The following is a 23935-nucleotide window of genomic DNA, read 5'->3' on the forward strand; positions in this document are numbered from 1 at the left end:
CCTTTGTTGGGAAATCAAAGGAGCTTGAGACGTGCCCTCGTGCACGCAGGTGTAGGTTTACAAAGATTATTTCTAACCTTCCTCGCGTCTGCCAGACCTGAGATACAGAACAGTAATCCCGTGTTGTTCAGGTTTGGTTCTGCTGTGTAAAAATAGACAATTCAAGTCCATGGAGGATTCATGTTTTCCCATTCGAGTTGATGCCATCTGCCATCTGTTTGCAGGTATGTGCCCTCCAATTGTAGACACGGGCAGCGTGCCGCCATGTGATCCGCTACTGGGTTTAAAAGCTTAAGGCCCAAAGAGAAGGGGACAGTATACAATTCCCCATCGAGTCCAGTCCGAAGCGTACATCATTCTGGGTAAGTCTGTGCTCTTCTTCTTTCTTTTATCAATCCTAAGATCCCTCATAGGATGCATTTTCAAGACATGTGGGTTCACTATCACACCACCATCTTCCTCTGAACTGACTCACTCGTACAGGTGCTGCATCCTAAACATGTCAGACACAGAAGGAGGCGCAAACGAGTGAGTAAATGGATCATTTTAGCAGGAAGGAAAGTGATGATGACAAAGTGATGGAATCAATTATAACAAACAACATTTTTTGGTGTGTTTTCTTCTCCTTTCAGGGGGCCACGTAAGTCAGTTTGTCAGTTCACAGACTAGGCTGCAGATTCAGACAGCTGCTTGTTGTCAGTAAGAGGTTCTGACTGGCTGGATGCTACACAGCTGCTTCATGTGACTAAAATGCATTAGTACTGTGATTCTGCTGCATGTACAACCCGGTCGCCAGAATAAATGTTAGCTAAGTACGTTTTCTGCAAAACCACGGATAAGTTCAAACTTTGCAACTTTACGTTTGTTTAGATTGAATTTCTTTCGTGTCAGAACGCTGTGCTTATGTTCTGGTTTGGTCGAGAGGCAAAAAACATTTTGGTCGCCACAAAAGCAGGTCTCCTTAAAAAACACCTGCTTTTCACGGCACAGAAACGGCTGGAAATATCCCCAGATCTCTTCAAAATATCCAGTCGTATGCCTCGAACTGTGGTTGGTTTGGGCGTATCTTTGGTTTGCAGAAAGTCACCTGCTAACATCATATCCCAGCGGCTGGGCTGTGCATGTATCAGAAATGCATTTATGTCCAAGCCCATGTTTTAATATACTTGTCATTGTATACATTGCCTCGGCCAACCTCTGCTCTTCACCTCTCTCTGTGTGCACGCTGCGAAGAAGACGAGGATATTGTTGGTATGTACGTTAATACAAACAATATCTATGAGAACAGTGTCAATCTCTGCTTGTAACTTCGCCGCCACTTTGTTACCTGCTTTACACACTTGAGCCTTGCACTTAAACATTCTTAGTCACTTAACACACTGCATCTGCTAAGCCGCTGGCTTCACCGCACAGCATACTGTATTTTTGGTGCCACTGTATGGAGGCGACAGCTGCCCTTGATCTCCTCTGCAGGATTGACCTTTGTCCTCGTAGTCAGTCGTGATAGCTCTTGTACGCACATCCCGGTGGATTGTCCTTTCAATCCGAATGGTGCAATGGGTTGCCATCACAGAGATAAAGGGTCGTACCTCTATTTCTGTCCTCTTTGTGAGGCCGTCCATGCGGGCTACTCTACAGCCCTGCTGTCCCCGAGACTAAGCGGCACCTGTCTCCCTCTATGTGGAGTCGAGTCGCTACTAGAGAGCAATGTAGGTCAGCTTGTGTTCTCAATAGAGGACCTTGGGGAAGATAGCCGCACAAGCACAATAGCCACGTTCATTTTTGTGCCTGTTAGAAGTCCTCTAAATGCAGGTTGACTTACCTTCTTTGCAGGGGAAACAGGTTGAGTTACCCTCTGTGGCCGAAGGGACTTTGACTAAAGGCTCTGTGTCACCTTTTTCCCACAGAGGCCCGATGAGGAGAGTAAATGTTGGGAACAGAAAACACAAGTAGTTTGCAAATAGTGCAAAAGATGAATGCAACAGTGGGAAAGCTGATGGAGTTAGTATTCTTTCATATTCAATAAAACTATTTTTTTGCATCTTTACAGATACTTAAAAACGAATCTTTAAATGCAAGGGTGTCGTTAAAAAAACTACATATCCTCCATTGCTAATAACTGCATATTTAGTGAATCAGTAGATAAGATATTCCCAATTTAAGGTTTTAGACGGAAATTGGTTTTGAAGGCACATCCAAAAATACACATGTAGAAATAATATTGACCTATATGCTGTGTGTTGCTAACTCTACATGCTTGCTTTGCGCAGAAGAGGAGATGGAGGAGGAGGAAGAGGAAGAGGTGGAAGAGGTAGTTGAGGAGGAGGAGGAGGAGGAGGAGGAGGAGGAAGGTAGTACCGCTTATGCTAATATGTGTTTGCATGCCAGCAACAAATAGACATGACTTTAATCTTAACACACTGATCTCAACCACGCATGACTAGTGTAATCATTATTAGTGTACGTGTAAGAAACATCATCACTGTCAAAGGGATGACGATGAGTTTTTCAGATGATCCAGTGGGTTTTTTAATGGTTCATTTAGCTTATAAGCTATATAAGTTAGGTAATATAATGTAAAACTATCTCAAATGTACCCGTATACCTGCTGAAAATGCAGGTATACGGTATCTAAGAGTATCTAAGAGGCAGGATCTGTGAGAAATGTGGCCTTTCTCTGTTTCTAATGTAATTTATCTCAACACTGCTTAAGAGATTAACCGTACATGAATAGGTGATGACAACATGAACAAAACATTTACTATGATGGACAGTCAAACAAGTTTACTCTCCGACACTGAGCAGGGACTCAGGCCTGCATACTTTTCTGGCTCCAGTCTGTCAGCATTGACAGGAAGATGGTCAGCTATGTGGCCTCAGTCAGCTGCTACGTGTGTGAGGTCGTTCCAGCTCAATCATTATTGACGGCTATTCTCTGTCCTCAATTTAGAGACTGACCAGAGGGCAAATGTGTGTCAGTCAACAATGACACTTGATTTACGCGACCTGCTGACCGAGAAAGCCTGAAAAAACATGTCTCCACTGGAAAGTGTCCACATACTTTAATGTAAAAAAAAAAAACAACATCATTTTTCTCATATAGTCCACTGCTGCAGCACCTCTATTCACCCTCTGTTTCAGTACCTGTCTCTTTAAGTACCCTTCTCTGAAAAAGCTGCCCTGATTGGTCAGCTCACACAGGCCAGAGCAGGAACCGCCCACAATGTTTACAAAATCAGTTCTGCAGTTGTTTTTTCGCTGAGGGCCCATTTCTCCAAGCATCCTGTGATAATTTCACAGTATTTATAAACCACCTACACCTGCTTTAAGATCAAAAAGATATGGAGATCTCATTTTCTGCAGTATGGGACCTTTAAAATTATAAATACATTCACATAAACAAAATTGACCTTGAAGATTTTTGCTTTTTGGACTTTGTGAAGTGTTCATCTTCTTGGAAATGACCTGTAACCCAGTTCAGTTTCCTCATTCTCTACATGTCAGTGTGAGCCCTCTGCACATTGTCCATGTCACTCAATGTTGACTTTTCACTGACCCCTTTCGTCTTTCAGCAGATGCTGAAGAGGAAAATGATGGAGGTATGGACAGGTTATTTCCGACAGTACAGAGGCTGTGTTCGTCACAGAGGAAAAATGTTATTATTTTTGAATGAGTCACCCAATAAACTAAGGATTGTGCTTTGCTTTTCCTTTTTATGGATTCATAGAAGATGCAAAGCCCAAGTCAAAGTAAGAACAAAGTTTGAAACACTTTTCTCAATGAGAGGCGGACTAAGATGTAAAGATTTAAATTTTCCCATCTTCCTCAGGCCTGGGTTTATGCCCTGCTTGGCAGCTCCCAAAATCCCAGAGGGAGAAAGAGTGGACTTTGACGTGAGTACATCTAAGGACTTAACATCGCTTGGGACGGTCGTCGGTTAACGTTCCAGCTCAAAGGTCGACTTCTTTCTCTAATTTCAGGATATCCATCGTAAGCGAATGGAAAAGGACCTGATTGAGCTCCACACTCTGATTGAAGCTCACTTTGAGAAGCGTAAGAAGGAGGAAGAAGAGCTCATCAGCCTCACACAGCGCATTGTACGTTGATACCTCGCTCTTCTGCACATCCTGTGTTTAGTCTTCAGTATTATACATTTGTATAATTGACATCTTGAGTTTACAGGACTTGTTTGTGTCTTTTCATTTCCTTCTTCTTCAGGAGAAACGCAGGTCAGAGAGAGCAGAGCAGGTGAAGATCAGGGCCGAGAGAGAAAGAGAGCGGCTGCTCAAAGCAGCTGTACGTATACAAAAACACTTACACAGTGATGCAATGTAACATTTACTTAAGTTCTTCACATAAGTACAATTCTGAGGTACTTGTACTTTATTTGAGTATTTAAATTTTCTTACACTCGACTACATTTTGGAGGCAAATATTGTGCTTTTTACACACTACTTTTAATTGAGAACTTGAGCTAGTAGTTACCTACTATATTACTTTACTGCATCAGAGCCAGAGTATTGCATTTTTACATGAATTAATTTTATTGGCAATCAGATAAAAAAAACAAAAAAACTGAAAAATAGAAGAAAAATTGCGAACCCTCTGTAGAACCATTGTAAATAAATACATGTAAATATATTAAGAATTTAACTTTTACTTTTGATACTTAAAGACTTTTACTCAAGTATTATTCATATGGGTCATGTCTTCCACAGTAAGATTTTGGACAATGTGTTTACTTTTACTCAAGTATGACTTTTGGGTACTTGTTTTTTACAACAACACACTTACAGATAAAAACTTTGAGACAAACCAGCCTGAACAGTGTCCAGGAAGCTGTCAGCCCCAGGAACATTTTTAGAAACTGGCCATCTGGTTGTCCGTCCCCAGGCCAATTCCACCTGCCAATCACACAGATTCAGTAAACAAAGCTCCGACAAAAGCTTCTCTCAGCATGACTAAGCTATTGTCACTAATGAAAGGCATTCCAGACATCATCTTTTTTTTTTTTAACCAGGAGGAGAAAGCCAGAAAAGAAGACGAAGAGGCAAAGAAGAAAGCGGACGATGATGCCAGGAAGAAGATGATTCTGTCCAACTTGAGTTTCACTGGATACAAGGTGAAGATTTCCTCTCGATTTCTTTTAAATAGACTGATAAGAGGCACACGGCATATTGTATGAAGCACGTCAGCACACATGCCTTTCTCCCTGACATGCAGACACAGACTGGGCCCAAGAGACCAACGGAAAGAGAAAAGAAGAAGAAGATCCTCAGTGATCGACGCAAAGACCTAAATGTTGATCAGATGAGAGAGGACTCACTCAGGTAAAATAGAAACACAGTAGCAAAGACCAATGATCAATTCAGGATAAAATGAGCCAACCAACTGACATTATTCATCATGTGCACACTATAAAATACTAAAATACTCTCACTTACTTGTCCGTGTGCTACAGGGAAAAAGCAAAGGAGCTGTGGGACTGGATACGCCAGCTGGAGGCAGAGAAATATGAACTTCAGTATAAGCATTCGAAGCAGAAGTATGAGGTACGACATCATGCGGAAGTTCTCTTATTGTCATAATAAATGTTTGTGGCCTTTATCACCGACATGTACCTCGAGCAAACAGATTCTAGGATGGGGGCCAAACTATAAACAGAAGATGTCAGAGAGATTTATGAGAACATTTCTTATTACACAGAGCCAACACAAAATATCTGTCAACCAACTTCTCACTAATCGCAGGTGGAGCACAGCCAAACAATCACTGTGTGCTTGGGAAATAGATGAAATGATAGAAATGAGGGCTGGGAGATTAATTATCAATATAATTTACTGCTATACGGCCATTCAAAGGTAGTAATTACAGAAACAGGGAGGAGAAGAAAAGACTTAAGACTAGCAAAAATGCAAAAAATGTAATTAATTAATTTTAACACATTGATTTTGGCAGCTAGTAAAGGAAGTGTCAGTCTATTTTTCTCTCCATCATGATGGAGTTCATCTAACTCATCTTACACATCTCACTGCATTTCTAAAATGTAAGGTCATCATACTGCATACATTTAGCTCCAGCTAACGTTATTTTACATGCCATTTTTGGCTGGACAACAAACAGGGGTTAGGTCTATTAACGCTAATGTCTGTCCCTGACCTACTGCATGAGTGATCAGGAGGCAGGTTTCCACCTACTTTTGCTAAATATTAAAACAAAGGTCAAAACTCTAGTTCAGTTTTACCAAGTATTTAAACTAGTAGATGTTGGATGAAGCTTCATAGTCCACTAAACATTTCTGGAGCTCCACAGCAAAACAGCGTTGCAGCATTCAAACAACTGAAGTGCACCTAGAGGGGAGCTTTCATGCAGCTCACCAGGCGTAATCCAAGTCTCCAAAAGCCCTGAGATCCCAAACTGATTTTAAAAGATGTTATTTTCACCCTCGACGCACAGTCAAGCTCGAGCAACCAGTTCAGAATGGGTTACACGCTGATGCTTTTAGATTAGCAGCTGCAGTGACGATCTTTTCAAATCAATTTGGGATCTCGAGGCTCCTGGAGACCTGGATTATGCCGGATGTAGCTGTATGGAGTCTGGGTTTCTTGGTTGTTTTTTAATTTTCAAACAAGTCCTCATCTGCTTCAGTTGTTGAGGAGAATTCTGCTCTCACAGGATTTCATAAGACTACGGTGGGTGGACTACGACCCTCCACTGGGTTGCCGGAGCCCTGGAAGTGCTGTTATTATGCCATTATGAGGAGTGAAAAATGTTTTCAGATCATTATAAGACTATGGCGCAGCAAATTAGACTTTGGCAGGCTGCCAGAGTCTAGTTAATTCATGGGAAACACTGCTGCAACGCTGTTTTGGTGTGAAGCTCCAATGACTGAATTTTCATTTTTGGGTGGACTCATCCTTTAATCACATCTTTTCCACAGGTCACCGTGCTGAGGAACCGGGTCAGTGATCACCAAAAAATGTAAGTCTATTGCGTTATTGATTCTCATATGACAGTGCACATGTTGCAGTAGTGTAGTTCTGCATTAAACTGAAGCACTTTTTCCTTAAGTGTGACATAATATCACTTCTGTGTAGCCTGTAAAATGTATTTTCATAAACTATATAAGAGGTATTAATATAAATTCAGGTATTAAAAGGTAGAAAGCAACATTCAAGTAAAGAATAATCAATAATTCTCTGCTCAGACTCATAAGTCCGCCCTGATACTCACCTAGTGACCTCCTCATGTTTCCACCTCCTCCTATTTCAACCTCCCCTCCGCCGCTCTCACCACACTGCTCTCCATTTGTTTGAGGCGGCGTCAGTAACAGCTGTTTGTGCCAGCTGCCTGACAGCAGGACTGAAAGTTTTACCCGAGTACGCCCAGCCAAACAGGACGGGGGAATACAAAAAGGGGCGAGCACATGAGAGGTGTTTAAACAAAGGGCAGGAGGGGGAATTTGAATAACGTGCATGCACTCAGTGTCAAAGGAGAGGTGGGCTGTGATGCAGGTGCAGACAGCACTCATAACTGCTGTGTGAAATCATCCGCGTTAATGTAGCTCTCTATGACACAGTGATCGTCCCTGCTGCCATCTCAATCATGTGACTCATTCTTCCTGGCTGTTTTGGCTTTGCACACCAGGAATATTATACAACCCTGACTCCAAAGAAGTTGTAAAAGAAGTTGTAAAAATGCAAAACAGGCTGCTTGTGAACGACTGAGCCTTTCGAGGATGTCCCTCTTATAAAGTCGATGAGGTAAAATATTAAATATCTTGTCTTTGTACTGCTTTCATTCAAGTTTACACCAAAGAAGAGTTCAAAAATGACTGTTTTATTTACACAGCATCCAAACTTTTTTCAGAATCGGGATTTTAATACTGCCACTGATCATTTCCCACAAGTATCCCTTTGAAATATTTATATATTTTATAAATTCCAGATCAAACAACTGATAGCACCATATCGTCAAACATGCACATTATTCATTATTCATTATTATTCATGGGGAAGCTGCAGGGGTCTGGTACATTGGTAGCAACAGTGGATAAAGATAGCTGTAGCTTAAACTATTTGGTTGCAAATCCCCCTCTAAAGGCAGACAGCTATGAAAAGCTCTCAATAGCGACAGTATCTGAGGCCAGCAGCAGCTTTCTGTTGAGCCAGCAGATGTTTACTGTCTCTCACAGCTTACCTTTTTCTCTCTGGTTGTGGTTTGGCATAGTAGGTGGTGGTAATGCAATATTACACTGGTTGCCGCGCTTCATAAAACATAATGAAGAAGTTACCAAATTACTATCACAGAGGGTGGTTACTACTGCCATAACATATCATGTTGGAGGAAATGATAGGCGAGAGCGATACGGCAATATTGCAATATCAGTAACTCTTTTAACCACGATAATTGTGTGGTGAAAGTTTGATATCTTGACAGCCGTCGGTCCAATGCTGCAGAAAGATGAACTGCGTTGGGACCAGACTTCACGATGACGTGATGACACCCCAAAAATCTCCCCCCCAAAAAACATGTAAAACATAAATTAACAAAATATGAGACTTTGCCCAATCGTTTTTTGAGTTAAACACAATTAATCAATCAGTAAAAACAGTACAAAGACAAACCACTGAATGTTTTACCTGTGAATATATGCCTATTCTAGATTTGATGGCTGCAGCAACTTTCAAACAAGTTAGGACAGGGTCAACAAAACACTGGGAAAGTTGTGGCATGCTCCATAAACACCTGTGTGGAACATTCCACAGGTGAACGGGCTAATAACAGGTGATGGTGTCATGATCGGGTATGAAAGGGGCGTCATCAAAAGCCTCAGTCGTACACAAGCAAGGATGGGGCGAGGTTCACCACTTTGTGAAACACATGATTGTTTGAAGGATATTACTACATGGGCACACGTGAATCTGCTGTCGGTAAGACAGCGGCGTCCAAACTTTTTTGGAAACGAAAAAAAAGCTTCATGATGCCCGATCAAACATTCTGGTGTGCAAGAAAACACCTTGAGTTTGAGTATAAGCTGCTTCAAATAAAGGTTAAAGACATTAAATCCCATGTTAACACCCTTTGTGGTTACAAACAATAGTGAGCTGTGTCCGGTTTGTCCTTTCTATGACGAGGATTTCCCTAAAATAATTTAAATTTCAAACGCAGTCACAGAAGAGTGACTTATTTGCATCGGTAGCATAAATGAGTACTGAAGTTCAACCTTTGGAAGCAAAAGATAGATAAGATCATGAGCTACAAAGCTCAAAACAAAGGGTTCAACACATTTCCCATGGAGGAGGATATTCCATGTTGCACTAGGCATTACAGATTAGGTAGTTTGTGTGCTGGTGTATGTGACAATCTGCTGACTCTCACTTTCTCAGCTCAAAGGGTGGCAGAAGCAAGCGTGGCCTGAGGAAGTAACATCCGTCATCAACACTGCCAACATCCGACTTTCATGAAATTATTGGGCAACAAAACCGCATATTAATGTTTTTCGAGTACTCGAACATGCAAGGACAAATTACAAATCCAAGTGTATCCTGAAATGCTCTTAAAAGTGTTTCCTGTGAAATGCAGTGCACGCTGAGCTCAGCTGCCAGAGTGTAGTCGACAGTCTCAGACTGCAGACTGATCGGGCGGTGTGTTGCAGCTTATGGTTAATTAACAGGGATTTGTGTCTGTACGGATAAAAGTCACATGATAAATAATGTAATCCTGAACTGTACACAAATCCACTCAATCTGTGCATTAAATGTGAAGTTGAAGCTAATGAAGTGGTCCTTGTGTGTATTTATTTGGCTTGTAATCATTAGTTAATGAATCAGAAATCGTGTCCGCTCTCTCTTCAGTTTTTGCTTCTTTCACTTGTGGGAACTTGCACAAAATTTATGAGTTATAATTAAACGCCACACCTTTTGTAATTAGGTTAAATGTTGGTGTGTGGTTCCCTTCTGCTAACCAGCTATTGTGATCCAGTTTCGCTTCAGTTTACTTTGGCTCTCTGTGGTTTCTTACATTCGGCATCCAGGTAGGCTTTTTGTGTGGCGATGGCATTACCAGTTTTCTCATCAGTGTACTCATATGACCTCATAAATCTATCAGTGCAAAATTAAATCATATGGGAAGAGATCAGCGGTGCCAGGAGCCGCATAATAAAAGCAGTGTTCTCTCGTGGCTGTTGGGTGGATTACATGGTCGAACTGCAGAGGACCTAAGTTTAATTCAGGTCAACAATTACATAGTGCAGCAACAACAGCTGCAGTGACTTTGAGAGCATGCTCTTAGGCCTCAGAAGAAAAAATTAAAAGGGTGGAGTAAACAGAATTTGAATGATGTGTTGCTGATCTGCCTGGGAGCATTTCAAATGCCAAAACCTAGAGGGGTGTGACAAGATGCAAGAAAGGTGTGACAAGACTCTTTATGCTTCTCCAGTGACTGTGACAAATGACTAACACTGAGCTGAAATTTTGAGATTTAACGATTGCTCATTAGTTAATAGTCACTGCTGCAGCTCAAAGAGTACATCTCTATCAGCTTTATTGACGCTTTCAGGGGGAGATTACAAAAAACCCATTTCAGAATCACACACATGTACATGAAAACAGATGCATACACCACAAAATAAAGTTGTCTCTACAAAATGTAAACACACATCACCGCTGAAGACAATGTCAACGTCTTCATGGCAAACAAATCAACTCCAAACATGGAAAATCTCCTCTGATTTCTGTTCATCTTACTGTACGTGATCAAAATGATTCTTAAAATTAATATATTAAAACAGCAATATCAGTGCAAAATAAAGTGTTAACCATTGTGTTATTATTTAAAGATGTAAGCTGATGGTACCTCATTGAACATTGCAGGCACAGACACAAAATATATAATACATGTCCGGTGTGTAGGATTCAGGAGGATCTATTGGCACAATGAAATACAATGTTCATAATTATGTTTTCATTAGTGTAACTAAGATTTGTTGTGTTTTGTTACCTTCGAATGATCCTCTTCTAACTACAGAGGGAGCCCGTCTGTCACTACCCAATGTGAAGAGGGACTTCAGGGTCCAAAGTATACTGAGCACACCGATCACTAACAACAAACTTTAACTCAATGACTAACGTTTTACACCATGCGCATCTTCATCAGAGTCAAACAACACAAAGACTCACATCCTCCCCTAATCAGGACCTACCCCAGAGCAGGTGTGGGAAAGGGGGAGGGGCAATCAATTGAATTCAGAGGATTTACAATTAGACATGTCCTGATTAGGGGGAGGGTATTAAAAGGTGCCCTGGGATTGTAGGATGGGTCGGCCTCCATCTCAAAGTGTCCGTTTTTGACAAGTTGGGAAACCCAGAGCATCTTTATTTGACGAGATGGGAACGAGACTCAAAAATCTACTTTTCTTACAAACAGCACCTTTAAGAGGGTGTGAGTGTTTGTGTTGTTTAACTCTGATGAAGACATACATGGTGTCTAAACGTTAGTCATTAGATAAAAGCTTGTTTTTCCTGATACGTGTGCTCCGGTATACTTTGGACTCCTGTTCCTGAAGTCTCTCTTGACGCTAGTGTGCCCTGCTCTGAGAGCACCGGACAGGCCTTCAGCTCTACTAGAAGGCTGGTCATAAGATAATTTAATTTTGAACCACAATAAGTTCTTTAGACGTCTGTCACTGAAGTTAAAAAGAAAAAGATGTCAAAAAAACTTGATGTCAAGATGTCAAGCAACCACCGTGGAGGAGTGAGATGAGGGGTATTCAGTCGGTTGCCATCTGCAACCTCATTACTAGATGCCACTAAATCCTGCACACTGGACCTTTAAAACACAGCTATTAAAACTAGAAGAGCAAATAAAAACCTAAATTGTAACCTTCACCTTTTTCCCTGCAAAGAAAAGTAACCTTACAGCATATACAGGGCTACAACATGTAAACAAACAAACATTATATGGATACATGTGTGACAAAACATATCTGAGTCTCTGTGAAATGAGGAAGGATGGCCTCATAGTGTTTTTCGTCCGGAGAATGTGCAGAGGACTTGTGGGTGAGTTACTTCAGGGAACATCAATCAGGCTGTCGTGTTAGTCGACGATTTGAAGCGACTTGTGTACCGCCGAGGTGACGTCGTTCACGAATGAGGACTTAGACATACCTTGCTGTGGGGAAAGAAGTTAAATATCAATCAGGGTTCCACCTCAGTAATTATGCTGAACTTGCAGTAAGTGACACATTGACAAACTAAGTGTGCTTTGCTCTTGGCAATTTGTAGACAACGCACATCCAGTCTGGGTTTTGAATGTGTTTGTACCCTCGAAGAGTTATCACAATGCATCTCGCTAATGCGCTGTCCTACGTGTGGAGACACAGTCCAGCAAGTGTCCTCAAACCTGAGCTACTAGATTCCTCGGCCGTGTCACCTATTCACTTTCACTGGGCACTTCCCTAAGAACGGCGCCTAATCCGTGCAGCTTTCTCCTTCAGTTTCTCACAAATACCTGAGAGAGGTGTGGACGTTTTAGCTGAGGGTAGGGAACAGAGATGACACACCCAACCCATGACAGATCTTGGCACTGAGTGTAAAGCTTCAACTCACCCTTTTCAGGAAGCTTTGTAAGTCTTTTGCTGACCACAAGTTGTAGAGGAGCATGGCTGCAGCTTTTTTCGATTTGGGCAAGTATCTGAAAGGAGAGAAAGAGTTGTTAAAGATCAGTTTGGACTTGTTCAAATCTAACACGCAGACAACATATAAAACCCAGATGAGTCATAGGTATTCCCCGTATCTTGAATCATCTTATCTATTTATTTAATCTTACCCATTTTGGCTGATATCTTTCAGTGAGTTTATCAGGTTGTTGTTCAACAAGTGCTTGCTCATCTCAGGCTCCTTCATAAGCAGGCAGTTGGCGGTCTGGCAGGCCATGGCCAGCGTGTCATCGGACTCGTTCCCTGTCTTGGTGCCTGCGCTCAGGGTGCTCAGCAGTCCCGGCAGGGCTTTACGAGCTTCAGTAACAAAGCAAACACAACCCAGTGTCTGTTAAAGTCAAGCAAACACTTGTAAAACATGTAAATGATTGTTTGAAATGACGGATTTCAAAGATAATGACTTATATGTCAGTGTTTCAGTTGCTTTGAATCATATTCATGTTTGAAAAAGGCAGTTGACGTTTTAGAGAAGAGGAAATATTTAAGAAGGGAATGAATGAATGCAAAAGCAACATATGACCAGTTTTCGTCTTGCACGTGCTTCTTACCTATGCTATTTTGCAGGTTCGGGTTCTTGGTCAGGTTTCCTACCAAAGCCACGGCGCTCCTCTGCAGGTTGGGTTTGTTTGACTGTATAAGAGGACTAATAGCTTTAAGGCCATTCAGTTTCTGCACAATGATGTGGCTCATTACATCCGAGACCTGTGAACACACGTGACAATATAAAACACTCGGTTAAGTGCACACGCATTAAAAAAACAACAACTTGACTTACAAGTTGTACTGGTGGAAAAATATTTACATTGATCATTAGCAACGAGCTATAAGCGCACAAATGTAAATTAAATGTAGGTTTTTCTGCCCTGGTCAGTGTGTAACAGCACCACACATGTTTCTCTTACAATGCCTTCATTTGCGGTGAGATTCTGCAGCGTTCCCAAACAGGTTTCCTGTGTTTCTTCTTGCTGGCTGGAGCCAATCAACGTCAGGTAACTCTGCAGAGTTTTGGAGTGAATCAGCCAACCTGCTCCGTTAGGGTGTGGATCCTCAACGACGGGGAAGTCAAAGTGGCGCTGGACAAGAAAACGGGACAGATCATCCTCAAAATGTGGCTGCTGCGACATTCAGTTTATAGAAATGAAAAAATTCACTGCATGATTCTTTGAAGGATAGGGTCGGAGGAAACGTATGATATGGATCAGTGTGTCATGGTGCTATATGTGCACTGCACGCAACACACTAAAGCCTGACATAACGCACACCTTCGGGAATTCGAGAACAAAAGTCTCTGACTGTAATTTGAACTCTTTGAAAAGCTGGATTGCAATTATGATTGTCACAATGTTGTAGAATTGACGAATGAGTCACACTGAGGAACAGGACTGATGACAAGGTGACACTGACAGGTGTCTAGACGAACCAATAGGCAGCTGTGGGTATCGTCTACAAGTATTTCTAATGTGCTGTCAACATTAAAAACATCCCTGAGGCAAAAGTATGTTTGTTTGTCTGTTGTGAGGATTCACACCTCACGTTCCAACGATTTGCTCTGCTGACTGAAGCAGCCGATGGGGCTGGCAGCGTCCAGGCTGCTGCTTCTGTTGACGGGCTTTGCCAAAGCTGTGATCCTGCTGAACAGAGCCGGAGCCTCGGCCTCCAGCTGGAACGTCAGGTTGTGCAGGATGCACAAGCAGTTTTCCACAGACTGTTTTGACAGGGAGACAACACACAGTGTAAAGGGCACGAGTAAGATTCAGTGTAATATGAACAGGGTTGTACACAAAAATAGCAACACAGTGCTAATACTCATTAATGCTCAATTTGTTTAAGCACTAATATGTTCAGTTTCATTATGTCATGCAGGTGGTGCTGTCACTTTGTCCATATAAAATAAACTGTGAAAATCCCTGCTTATTGCACATTGTGATATTTAACCAATAGTAGCTGATAATTAAGCTAGAATACAGAAATTGGTGATGCTGAATTGATCAGAGGCTGAAATCTGTCATAGCTTGAGACAGTTCTTTTAGTTGATTTAAAAAATATGACCAACTAAACTGCACAACAAGCAGTGTGGCCCTGAATCTTAACTCAATCACAAGAAATGTATAAATGAGGCAATTTAAAGTTATGTTCTCCCGAAAAAGGAAATTCAATCATTATCCAATCGTCCTCATTCTGATGGAAAGTCGGGTGAAGTTTCAAAGTCCACAACACATTTCTGGAGCTTCACTGCAAGAGAGTGCTGCAGCATCCTTCGAAACAACTGAGAAAGAGGGGGACTTGTTTTAAAATGTTAAAACAAAACTGCCAACCAGGTCTTCTGACTTAATCCAAGTCACTGGAAGGCCAAAGATCCCAAATTGATTCCCAAAAGACTTTTTTTTACATTTCAAAACAAGTCCCCATCTACTTCAGTTGTTGAGGAGAACGCCGTAATGCTGTTTTTTTTCTGTTTCATGGACTACAAAACTTCACCTGACTCTCCATCAGCATGAGGGTGAGTAGATAACCATCATTAATCTGTTTACATGACTGTAAAAAGGCCACCACACTGTAGGTTTCTGTGCATGACTCATCTGTGCCTTCTGTCCCAGTACAACTGCTCACTGCCACAACAGTCGTAACCGACTTCACCCTGCTGCTCATCGCTGCACTGACAGATGTGGTGATAGACGGTGATAGACAGTGACAGATGCGTGTGGTTCACGTTCCAAATGAAGGTGTGACGCATGTGTGTGAGTGACGGAGGGGAACAGTGAGACAAAGATCAGTACGAACGAACACTGATCTTTACCTTATCATCTGATTTTTCAGCGTCCACGCAGTCTTGGATGTATTTCACCAAAGAGTCGATCAAACCTCGACATTTTCTCATCGCCTGCCTGTTGCTTTGCTTCGTGCTGCTCAGGTTCCTGTTGAAAACAAAATATATGATAAGTCATGTATGGTATATATTACATGCGATATGTTAAACAATGTTTGATACACTGACGTTTACGCAGACACACAGATCATAGCGACTGCTATGAGTGTGGAAAATGTAATGTAATGTAAAGAACATTGGGCTTATTTATGTTGATCTTGCAGGAAAGATTTCAAGAAGTGATTTAATAGAAACTCTTGAGAAACACTTTTCTCATCTTACTTAACAATAGCAATCTTGCACAATCAGGGAAATGAACAAAACACAGCAATGTACAGCCTTCCCAGAATGACTACAGGAAGGAAATGAAAGTAGTGTTTTTTGCTGATGAAGTATAAGATAACAATAGCCGGTCTGATTGATGGTAATGTTATTGAATGAAAACTATTAAAAAGCCTTCAGACTCTGCTGCCAGCTTTTTTATTGTTTCTGACCAGATCTAATGATTTGGTATGATGATGAAGGTTCAAGCTATGTGCAGCAAGAAGAAAATAAAAATAATTTCGATCAATGAAGGCAGATTAAATATGAGAAACAACTGTCAGTATAATGAAACACATACAAATGCTACACACGACCTTAAAGCTCAATCAAATCTCTACAGCGCTTCAGACAAAATCTATAAAACATGAAGGCAGAAATTTTGTGTGCTGTTGTATTAAACTACATTAGTTTTGGCAAAGTGTCGCATTAAAATATAACACATTTCTCATACAGGTGACTTAATAACCAACTTCTCAGTAAATAAAGTCATGTCACTATTGTTGTCCTGTTAATTTATCTTTGTCCAAGTCTATGATCTTCAGTTAAACGGTAGTTATTTGTATTATTTTACAGAGAACGTCAGGTAACGTTGCTCTGTAGACCAAACACGCATGAGGAAAAAAAATCTGACATTGCTGTATCTGCCCCTGAACATGTGTTGGCAGCGTTCAGGAGTTTAAAGTAGCATTTTCTAAATATATCACGAGGTAATGAGTGTGGGACCGAGGTCACAAGACTATAGGCAAGAAACAACTGGTATCGGTGTGTGTAACAGTGATTGTGGCAACTTTACATCCTCCCTATGACTCATTCAGACCTATGACTCATGCACATGGTCATAAAAAAAACTGACTTAACCAGTTTTGTACCGACCTTAGCCTATCACGTATCTTTTCTCGCTCATATCATCATTTTCAAGCAAAATAAATCCTGCACACTTGTATGACTGATATTTACAGCTGTATTGATGGATGGATGTACGTACGTCGGGCTGCACATAATCAATACGATCTTAAGCCTTGTGTTTTCGCTTACCTGAGACATCCTGTGGTGTGAAAGAAGACCTCAGGGTCGCCGTTGGTCCAGTCGGGACCTGTTGTGTGAGGCAGGATCACACGCTCCATCAAGACAGGCAGGGCGAACTTCAGCAGGTCCGGCTTCAGGGTGTCTGCAGAGGACAAATTCCAGAGGAGACCTGGAAAGAGAGATTAAAACCTCAGCTGTTTGAGCAGCACGTCCATCGAATGTTCATTCAATGACAGTGGGAGAAACATTTTTTGTTATTAGAGTGCTTCAAAGCAGCATCACGTTTTATTGAACCTGGCAGCGCCTGTGCAGTATAAACACCACAGCCTCTCGTATCATCAACATTGTTTCAGTGCCGCACCGTAGCACCAGACCTCAGAGCGACGTCTTTCCTCAGGCTGTGAGAATTCATCCTCAGCACTCAACCATAACAAATAAATTAGTTTTAATTTTATGACTTGTAAATAACCAATCTTCTCACTGATCGTCTCGTTTGCTTACAGCATGTGGGTCATACAGAGGCGTCGATATCAAAGTGAGACTGCTTCGTAAACAGTTACAAACTCCTTGTAAAGCGTTAAAGGTTCATGTACATTTGACTATGTTTTAGTTACAGGAAAACCTCTGTGTCAGTCGGATAACATCGAAACGTACATTAAACTTTCATCAGGAGAACAGTAGCAGCAGACACTTTGTAGAATGACACTCAGGAATAGCTCTTGGTGACTGACACCAGGATCTAGACAGGATTACGCACAAGTGGCTCTCTGACTTGTTTGAAGTGTGTGTGTTTGATAGGTGTGTGTGTGTGTACGTACGTCTGTCGCACACTTCAAAGCTAACACATACCTGTCAGATGCTTCTGTACCTCGGCGGAGTCCGTATCGCGGAGCAGATTCACAGCCTCTTCGATGCCACTGCAGCGATGGATCTCCTCCTTGTTCTTCTCGCTTTTGAAGGACAGGTTACGGAGGGCGGCCGAGGCTGCCTGGTTGACCTGGACACTCGGGCTGCGCAGCAGACTCACCAAGGGAAGGATCCCATTGTACTTCAACACCTGCGAGACAAGAGGAAGACAACCATTGACCACGATGAAATGACAGTGAATCATTGATATTGTTACATCATGATGTGGCAGACGTGTTGTCTTTTCCTGGCTTTACAGTAAATGTTGTCATTTTCTGAACTTATCAGACCGTTATACTTGCTCTAATACTTGGCTTTCCCCACTTAGCCATTATATCCAGGTTACTAATGATTGTTTCTCAGGAGAAAGTATCAATACTCATCCCTGCAGTATTGATCTCTAGGTATTTGGTGAGAAATGTAGTGATATTTGATTTTACCGCCCAGTCCTAGCATTTATAAAATGCTTTTGAGGAGATTTCAAAATATCGAGATATATATATATGTAGTGTATTTCCTCTATATTTAAAGGTCTAATCGCCCAGCCCTACCCCAAAAAACCCAAGTTTACTACTTGCTTGAGTTATAATCCTTAAGACTTTCATAAAATAAAACTATTTTTTTAAGGGTCAGCATTTTAACAGCAATAGCTATTCAATATATTTTCATCCAGTAATGACCTGTCTAAATGGCAGTTTTCATTGTTAGTGGCGGAGTCCGCCATTCCTGCACAGGATTCAAATTACACTTCCACACAGGTGGAACTTTCACTGATATCAACCTCACTGTCTACTGTAACACCGTATCAGTTACTGCTGATGCAAAGCATCTTTTTCATAAGGCTGCTGCTTTACTTGGTAAAACAAACGATGGCTTTTATTATTAAAGCAGCACAATAAAACTCTTAGTCTTGCCAAATACGTCAGAGCTAGGATAGGACCAGAGATCCCAGCTGAGCCCATACATATTTAGCTGTAGTGCTACTTTTACATTTTAAGAGGTTAATTTAAGTCATATGACACTACATATTATGATTTTAGTTAATATTATGCAAGTGTGGTACACGTTCCTTAATCAAGCTGCCTCACAGAAGACAGGAGGCCTGAGGCCCTGCACAGGAAGGGAGTGTGGTTTGGTTTGCTGGTCTTCTGGAGGTGGAGTTAGAGAAGCTACAAATCTTAGAAGGTGAGGGAGGTCAAAAGCAGCTCAACAGTAATTTTTGCCTCAGGGCCTCCTAACAGGTTAACCCAGCCGGCCATGGTCACTTCAAATCAAAGGTCAAGTCAGGTTTTGACACGGAGCGGTTATAAAACGACTAAAAAAGCCATCCTTTGTCAGCTGCCATCCCTCAAACCTTCCACTGAATCTCAGGTTAACCTCGGATGGAAATGAAAGACAACAAGACAGCCCACCTCCTCTTTAGCCTTGTCATCAATGTAAGAGTTGTGCTGTATGTAGGTGGCTCCGCAGTGCTGATATGTCTCGTCCCCGCTGGAAAGAAGCTCCACAGCCTCCTTCATGGTGATTTCAGCCACTGCAACGTTGCCATTTGACCTACAGGGAAATTAAGAGCAATCAAAATGCTTTTTAAACACACAGTGCAAACAATTTCTTTATTTAAGCATGTCATTCATATCATTTGAAATTAAGAAAAATGAATCATGTGAGTCAGAGAAAACAGATATTTTCCTCACTCACCCAGAATCTCTTTTGATCTTCACAGCACTCTGGGAGACTTGAGGCTTTGACGGTATTTTGGATCCGTCAATTGTGCTGAACACAAACTGGTTGCCTGATGTGCCCTGACTGAAGCCATCCAGAGGTTTGCTGTTCACGAACTGTTTGTTTGATGTGCCCTGACCGAGGCCATCCAGAGTTTTGCTGTACACAAACTGGTTGCCCGATGTGCCCTGACCGAGGCCATCCAGAGTTTTGCTGTACACAAACTGGTTGCCCGATGTGCCCTGACCGAAGCCGTCCAGAGGTTTGCTGTTCACGAACTGTTTGTTCGATTTGCCCTGACTGAAGCCATCTTGATTTCTGCTGTACACGATCTGTTTGCATGATTTGCTCCGACCGAAGCCATTCATAGTGTTGAGCTGAGGCTGGGATTTGGTGCTCACTATATACTGACTGCTGGGCCTTTCCGTCCTGTAGACGCTCATGTTGGAGAGGAGTCTCTTCGGAGGAGCAGAGCGTTTTGGCTGGGAGCCGCGCCACAACATATCGGGCTCGCTGCGGCTGGTGTTGGTTTGAGGGACCGCCATGGTGCCGAGAGGGGCGTAACCCTTATGGTAGTGATAGGTAGAAGCTGCTGCGTTCGTCTTCAGCGTGGATCCCTTAATGTTGCCGACTGAGTGCCAGTTCGTGTTTTTCTCGAGGCCAAGCTGTAGATCCAAAGCATATGTTTTCAATTAGAGATAATCCTGTCTGAAAGCGACTGAGCAGTGATTGACGGGGAGCTGGCAAAGACGAGTCAAATTGTGAAACAACCTTTTAGTGTGCTGCTGGTTGTTGCGAATATGGATTACTGGCAGCCTCTATAGAAGAGACACATTTTTGTGTGATGAGGCAGAAGGACTCAAGGAGGATTTGGAAACAGGTTTTTGAGGAAGAAATCGGAGGAAAGTCAACTGGGGACAACACAGCGCTCGTCTTCTGTTCCCTGTTATTGTTATTAGGCCCCGACCATATGGTTCATACAGTGTCGAGGTTTGAAGTAAAGATTACCTACATGCAAAAGAAATCTTTGACTGGCCACCACAACTTGTATCAAGATTTTCAGATTATTTTATTTTCTCCACATTTCCTTTATTCATTCTATCGTCTCAAAAGGGATTGATTAGTCAGTTAGTCGTTAAACAGAAAGTTAGCCGGCAACTATTTTAATAATCATGAAAAATGCCAAATATTTGCTTGTTCCAGCTTTTCAAACATGTGGATTTACGACTTTTCTTTGACATATATGATGGTAAATGAGTTTTGGATTGTAAGTAAGTAATTTTTCAAAAAAAAATGTGTCACTTTATGGACAAAATAATTTGTTCATTGCAATCTAAATAGTGTTTTAAATACTTTAAAACACTATAAATTCAAAGACAGTATGTTTCTAAGACCTAAAATCAGCCTACACTGTGACATCTGACAGTGACGCTGCTCTATTGTGGCTTAGGCCCTGCCTCAGACATAACACTGACTACACACTGACGATAACACAACCAGAAGATTCACTCTTGTCAGTCAAAGTGATAAAAAACAAGATAAGACTTTTATAACTTACAGAATAGCCGTTGCCAAGGAAGACACTTCCATTGGCTGCACTCGAATGTGACTTCGGGCCATCGATGAACACGGAGTCGTAGTCGTAAATAGGGCCTGAGGAGAAATGTTGATGTTTATCAGCTGTTATCGTACACAAAGTACATACCTGAGATCACGCTTACTGATTTATGGCTTTTTTTTAAGGTGTTACATACTAGGTTCCCTGGCGGTGAGTCTGATGCCTTAAGGTTACGTGTCGATGGGCTATTAAAAGAAAAAAAGTCCTTGAAAGCAGCCAGCACTGTAGACTGGCAGATACTGTATGGAGTGCTATAGTTGCTTAATATACCATATTTGACTTAAAAAGTTAGACTTTTGGACATTGTGATCATTCAATTAAAATAATGAACTGTTGTTATCCTGTTTTTCACACATAAACAGGCCTCAGGTTTGAAGAGAGTCCTCTATTTCTCATTAATTCATTTTTTTTCTGTAAGTCGGAAATGCTACATCAGCACGCTTGGACTGTAATTAGAGATGTATAGAAACAATAATGTTGCCAGTCTCCCAAAGACAAACCAAAAACAATGGTCTTTTCAGTTGCTATAGATTAAAGTAATTACTTGGATTTTGCTGACTCGTCACTCTCAATTCTTGTGAAAAGACACTGGGGGGATTCTGAGCGCAGGACTTTTTACCCCTTTATTTAATCATTATTAATTTTCATGAATTAAAAGTAATTACATTTGATCGTAGCATAGCCTACTGACTCTAAAAAATACTGTGTAAAAGTGAAAAAAACACTCTTACACCCACGCACAAATAAGTGACAAGTCCTGCCGCATTTTGTTTACATATCAGTATTTTTCTAAGGTAACTATTAAATACTATTTTCTGCAATTTTTACTGAAGTATTCTTCAAATAAATCCCCCTGAAAACCAACAACTGCTAATAAATGCATCACAATTAACTCTAAAGTCCAAAAGATATAACTGGTGCCAGATCACATCACTATGAAGAAAGGAGACAACTTCCTCAAGTATTAATTGGATATAATGAACAACATATAAAGCATTACAGGTTTGTTTACCCATATAAAGGACTTGTCAATTGTGTTTTAAAGGGTAAGTTCACCCAAAAATGTAAATTCAGTCATTATATACTGATATGTTGATGGACAGTTGAGGGAAAGTTTTGTAGTCCACGAAACCAAACAGAGAATCAGAAAAACAGATTATTCTCACAAGTGGCTCCATTCAGCTCGTCCAGTGTAATCCAAGTCACCACAAGCCCTGAGATCCCAAAATGATTTGAAAAGACGTTATTTACACCCTCGACACCTGGTCAGCTCATGCACCCATTCCCGACAGGGTGCGTGATGCTTTTATTTCACCAGCTACAGTGAAGAGTTTGGGTGTAAATAATGACTTTACAAATCTATTTGGGATCTTGGGAATTTCAGAGACTTGGATCACACCGGCCGAGCTGCATGGAGCCATTTTATGTTTCTGATTTGTTTTTTTTTTACATTTTAAAACAAGTCCCCATCTATGTACTGTTGCTGCTGCAACCCTGTTTGGCTGTGAAGCTCCAGAACTGTTGTGTGGACTGTGAAACTTTCCCCAACTTCCCATCAGCATCGGGACGAGTAGATAATGACAGATTTTTCATTTCTTGGGTGAACTGCTCCTTTAAAAAGGAAATTCCCCTTGAAAACCAACATCTGCTCCCGAATTCATCACAACTAACTCTTTTAAAGCTGTAATTTCGCCTTTTTTTTCCTCTCTAATTGGTGCCAGATCACATCATTCTTCCCAGAACACTTCCTGATACATAAGGAAATTATGAACTACAGCGTCACAGGTTTATTTACCAACATAAGAGTTGTGTTTCAAAGCCCTCGGGGATACTAAAGATGAATCCTGGAGGAAATCACTCCACAAACTTCTCGGATTTAAAACTGAAATCAACCCAAGTGCCAGTATCTAGGGCCCAGGTGTAGTGGCTGCGCTTACTTGTTGGAGATAAGGTGCTGCTGCTCCTGGACTTGGTCCTCCTGATAGTTTTCTGCACTTGCTCCATGACGCGCTGCTGGCCCGATCGGCACTGGTTAACGGACGGCAGCGCCAGCGACGTGTCGTCCACATTCATGATGGAGATGACGGATTTCAGCGGATCCAGACTCATCATTTTGAGGGGTTTTTTTTGTATTTTTTTTTTCTCGCCCAGCAGACAAACAGACGAGGCTCGTAGCGGGAAGCCAGTCAGCTGCGGAGTGTCGGCGCGGTGATAAAAGCCCTGCACCTTGCCCTGCCCTGAGATTAGACCGCGCCCATGTATACACACAATACAGGCTGAGCTGCAGGGAGGGAGGCCTCGTCTGTCAGCCTCTCTCTGCACTCTCTCTTACCTGTCCTGACAAATACAACTGTGTTAATGCTGGAGGAGTGCAGAAACTCCACTACTGTACTCTGACAGATGCCACTTTTACTTTGCTAGAGGCTTTTACTGCTTCTCTCTTCTTCTCCTCCACATTCAGCTGGGAGAAATTGGACATAATACTCCAGTGTTTATCATCTGACAACACAAAGAGCTCATATAACATTAAAAACGTGTGTAAACTACCTAACAGTATATGCAAGTAGAGCTGAAACAATTAGTGGATTGACAGAAAATGAAATAGGAACTTTTCTGATAATCTTAACAATTTATGATAAGCTAATAAATGGTGCATTTATAGTTAATTAAACTTTAGTTAATAGTTATTTGACTGTTAACAAACAATGATGTGCTTTAAAAACAAGTTGCAACTTCACAATGAACCCTTTCTTAA

General features: G+C 41.5%; 2 protein-coding genes across 3 annotated transcripts; one reads left to right on the forward strand and one right to left on the reverse strand.

Annotated features, from left to right (window-relative positions):
• Window positions 1–1200: 1200 nt before the first annotated feature.
• On the forward strand, window positions 1201–9778 carry LOC311254490 (troponin T, cardiac muscle isoforms-like). 2 transcript variants are annotated; one of them, XM_084348274.1, is made up of 11 exons: window positions 1201–1251; window positions 3573–3599; window positions 3728–3749; window positions 3830–3893; window positions 3981–4097; window positions 4219–4296; window positions 5021–5122; window positions 5224–5330; window positions 5462–5552; window positions 6941–6981; window positions 9390–9778. In XM_084348274.1, the coding sequence occupies exons 4-11, from the start codon at window positions 3840–3842 to the stop codon at window positions 9427–9429; spliced, it is 630 nt and encodes a 209-aa protein (XP_084204400.1). In that variant the 5' UTR covers window positions 1201–1251; window positions 3573–3599; window positions 3728–3749; window positions 3830–3839; the 3' UTR covers window positions 9430–9778. The 2 variants fall into 2 exon arrangements, with proteins under 2 accessions (XP_084204400.1, XP_084204399.1); XM_084348273.1 differs by having other exon boundaries at window positions 1240–1251; window positions 3576–3599.
• A 750-nt stretch (window positions 9779–10528) lies between these two features.
• On the reverse strand, window positions 10529–23356 carry LOC311253227 (plakophilin-1-like). Its single transcript, XM_084347044.1, has 13 exons — window positions 23118–23356; window positions 21121–21215; window positions 19539–20227; window positions 19253–19394; window positions 17784–17991; window positions 16944–17103; window positions 15516–15633; window positions 14247–14423; window positions 13621–13791; window positions 13267–13420; window positions 12829–13015; window positions 12609–12693; window positions 10529–12171 (listed from the first exon to the last, which is right to left on the reverse strand). Exons 1-13 carry the CDS (start codon window positions 23290–23292, stop codon window positions 12097–12099), a joined length of 2436 nt encoding a protein of 811 aa, XP_084203170.1. The 5' UTR covers window positions 23293–23356; the 3' UTR covers window positions 10529–12096.
• Window positions 23357–23935: the final 579 nt, after the last annotated feature.

Source organism: Pagrus pagrus (assembly GCF_965226575.1).
Source record: "Pagrus pagrus genome assembly, chromosome: 3".
In the NCBI taxonomy this organism is placed as follows: domain Eukaryota; kingdom Metazoa; phylum Chordata; class Actinopteri; order Spariformes; family Sparidae; genus Pagrus; species Pagrus pagrus.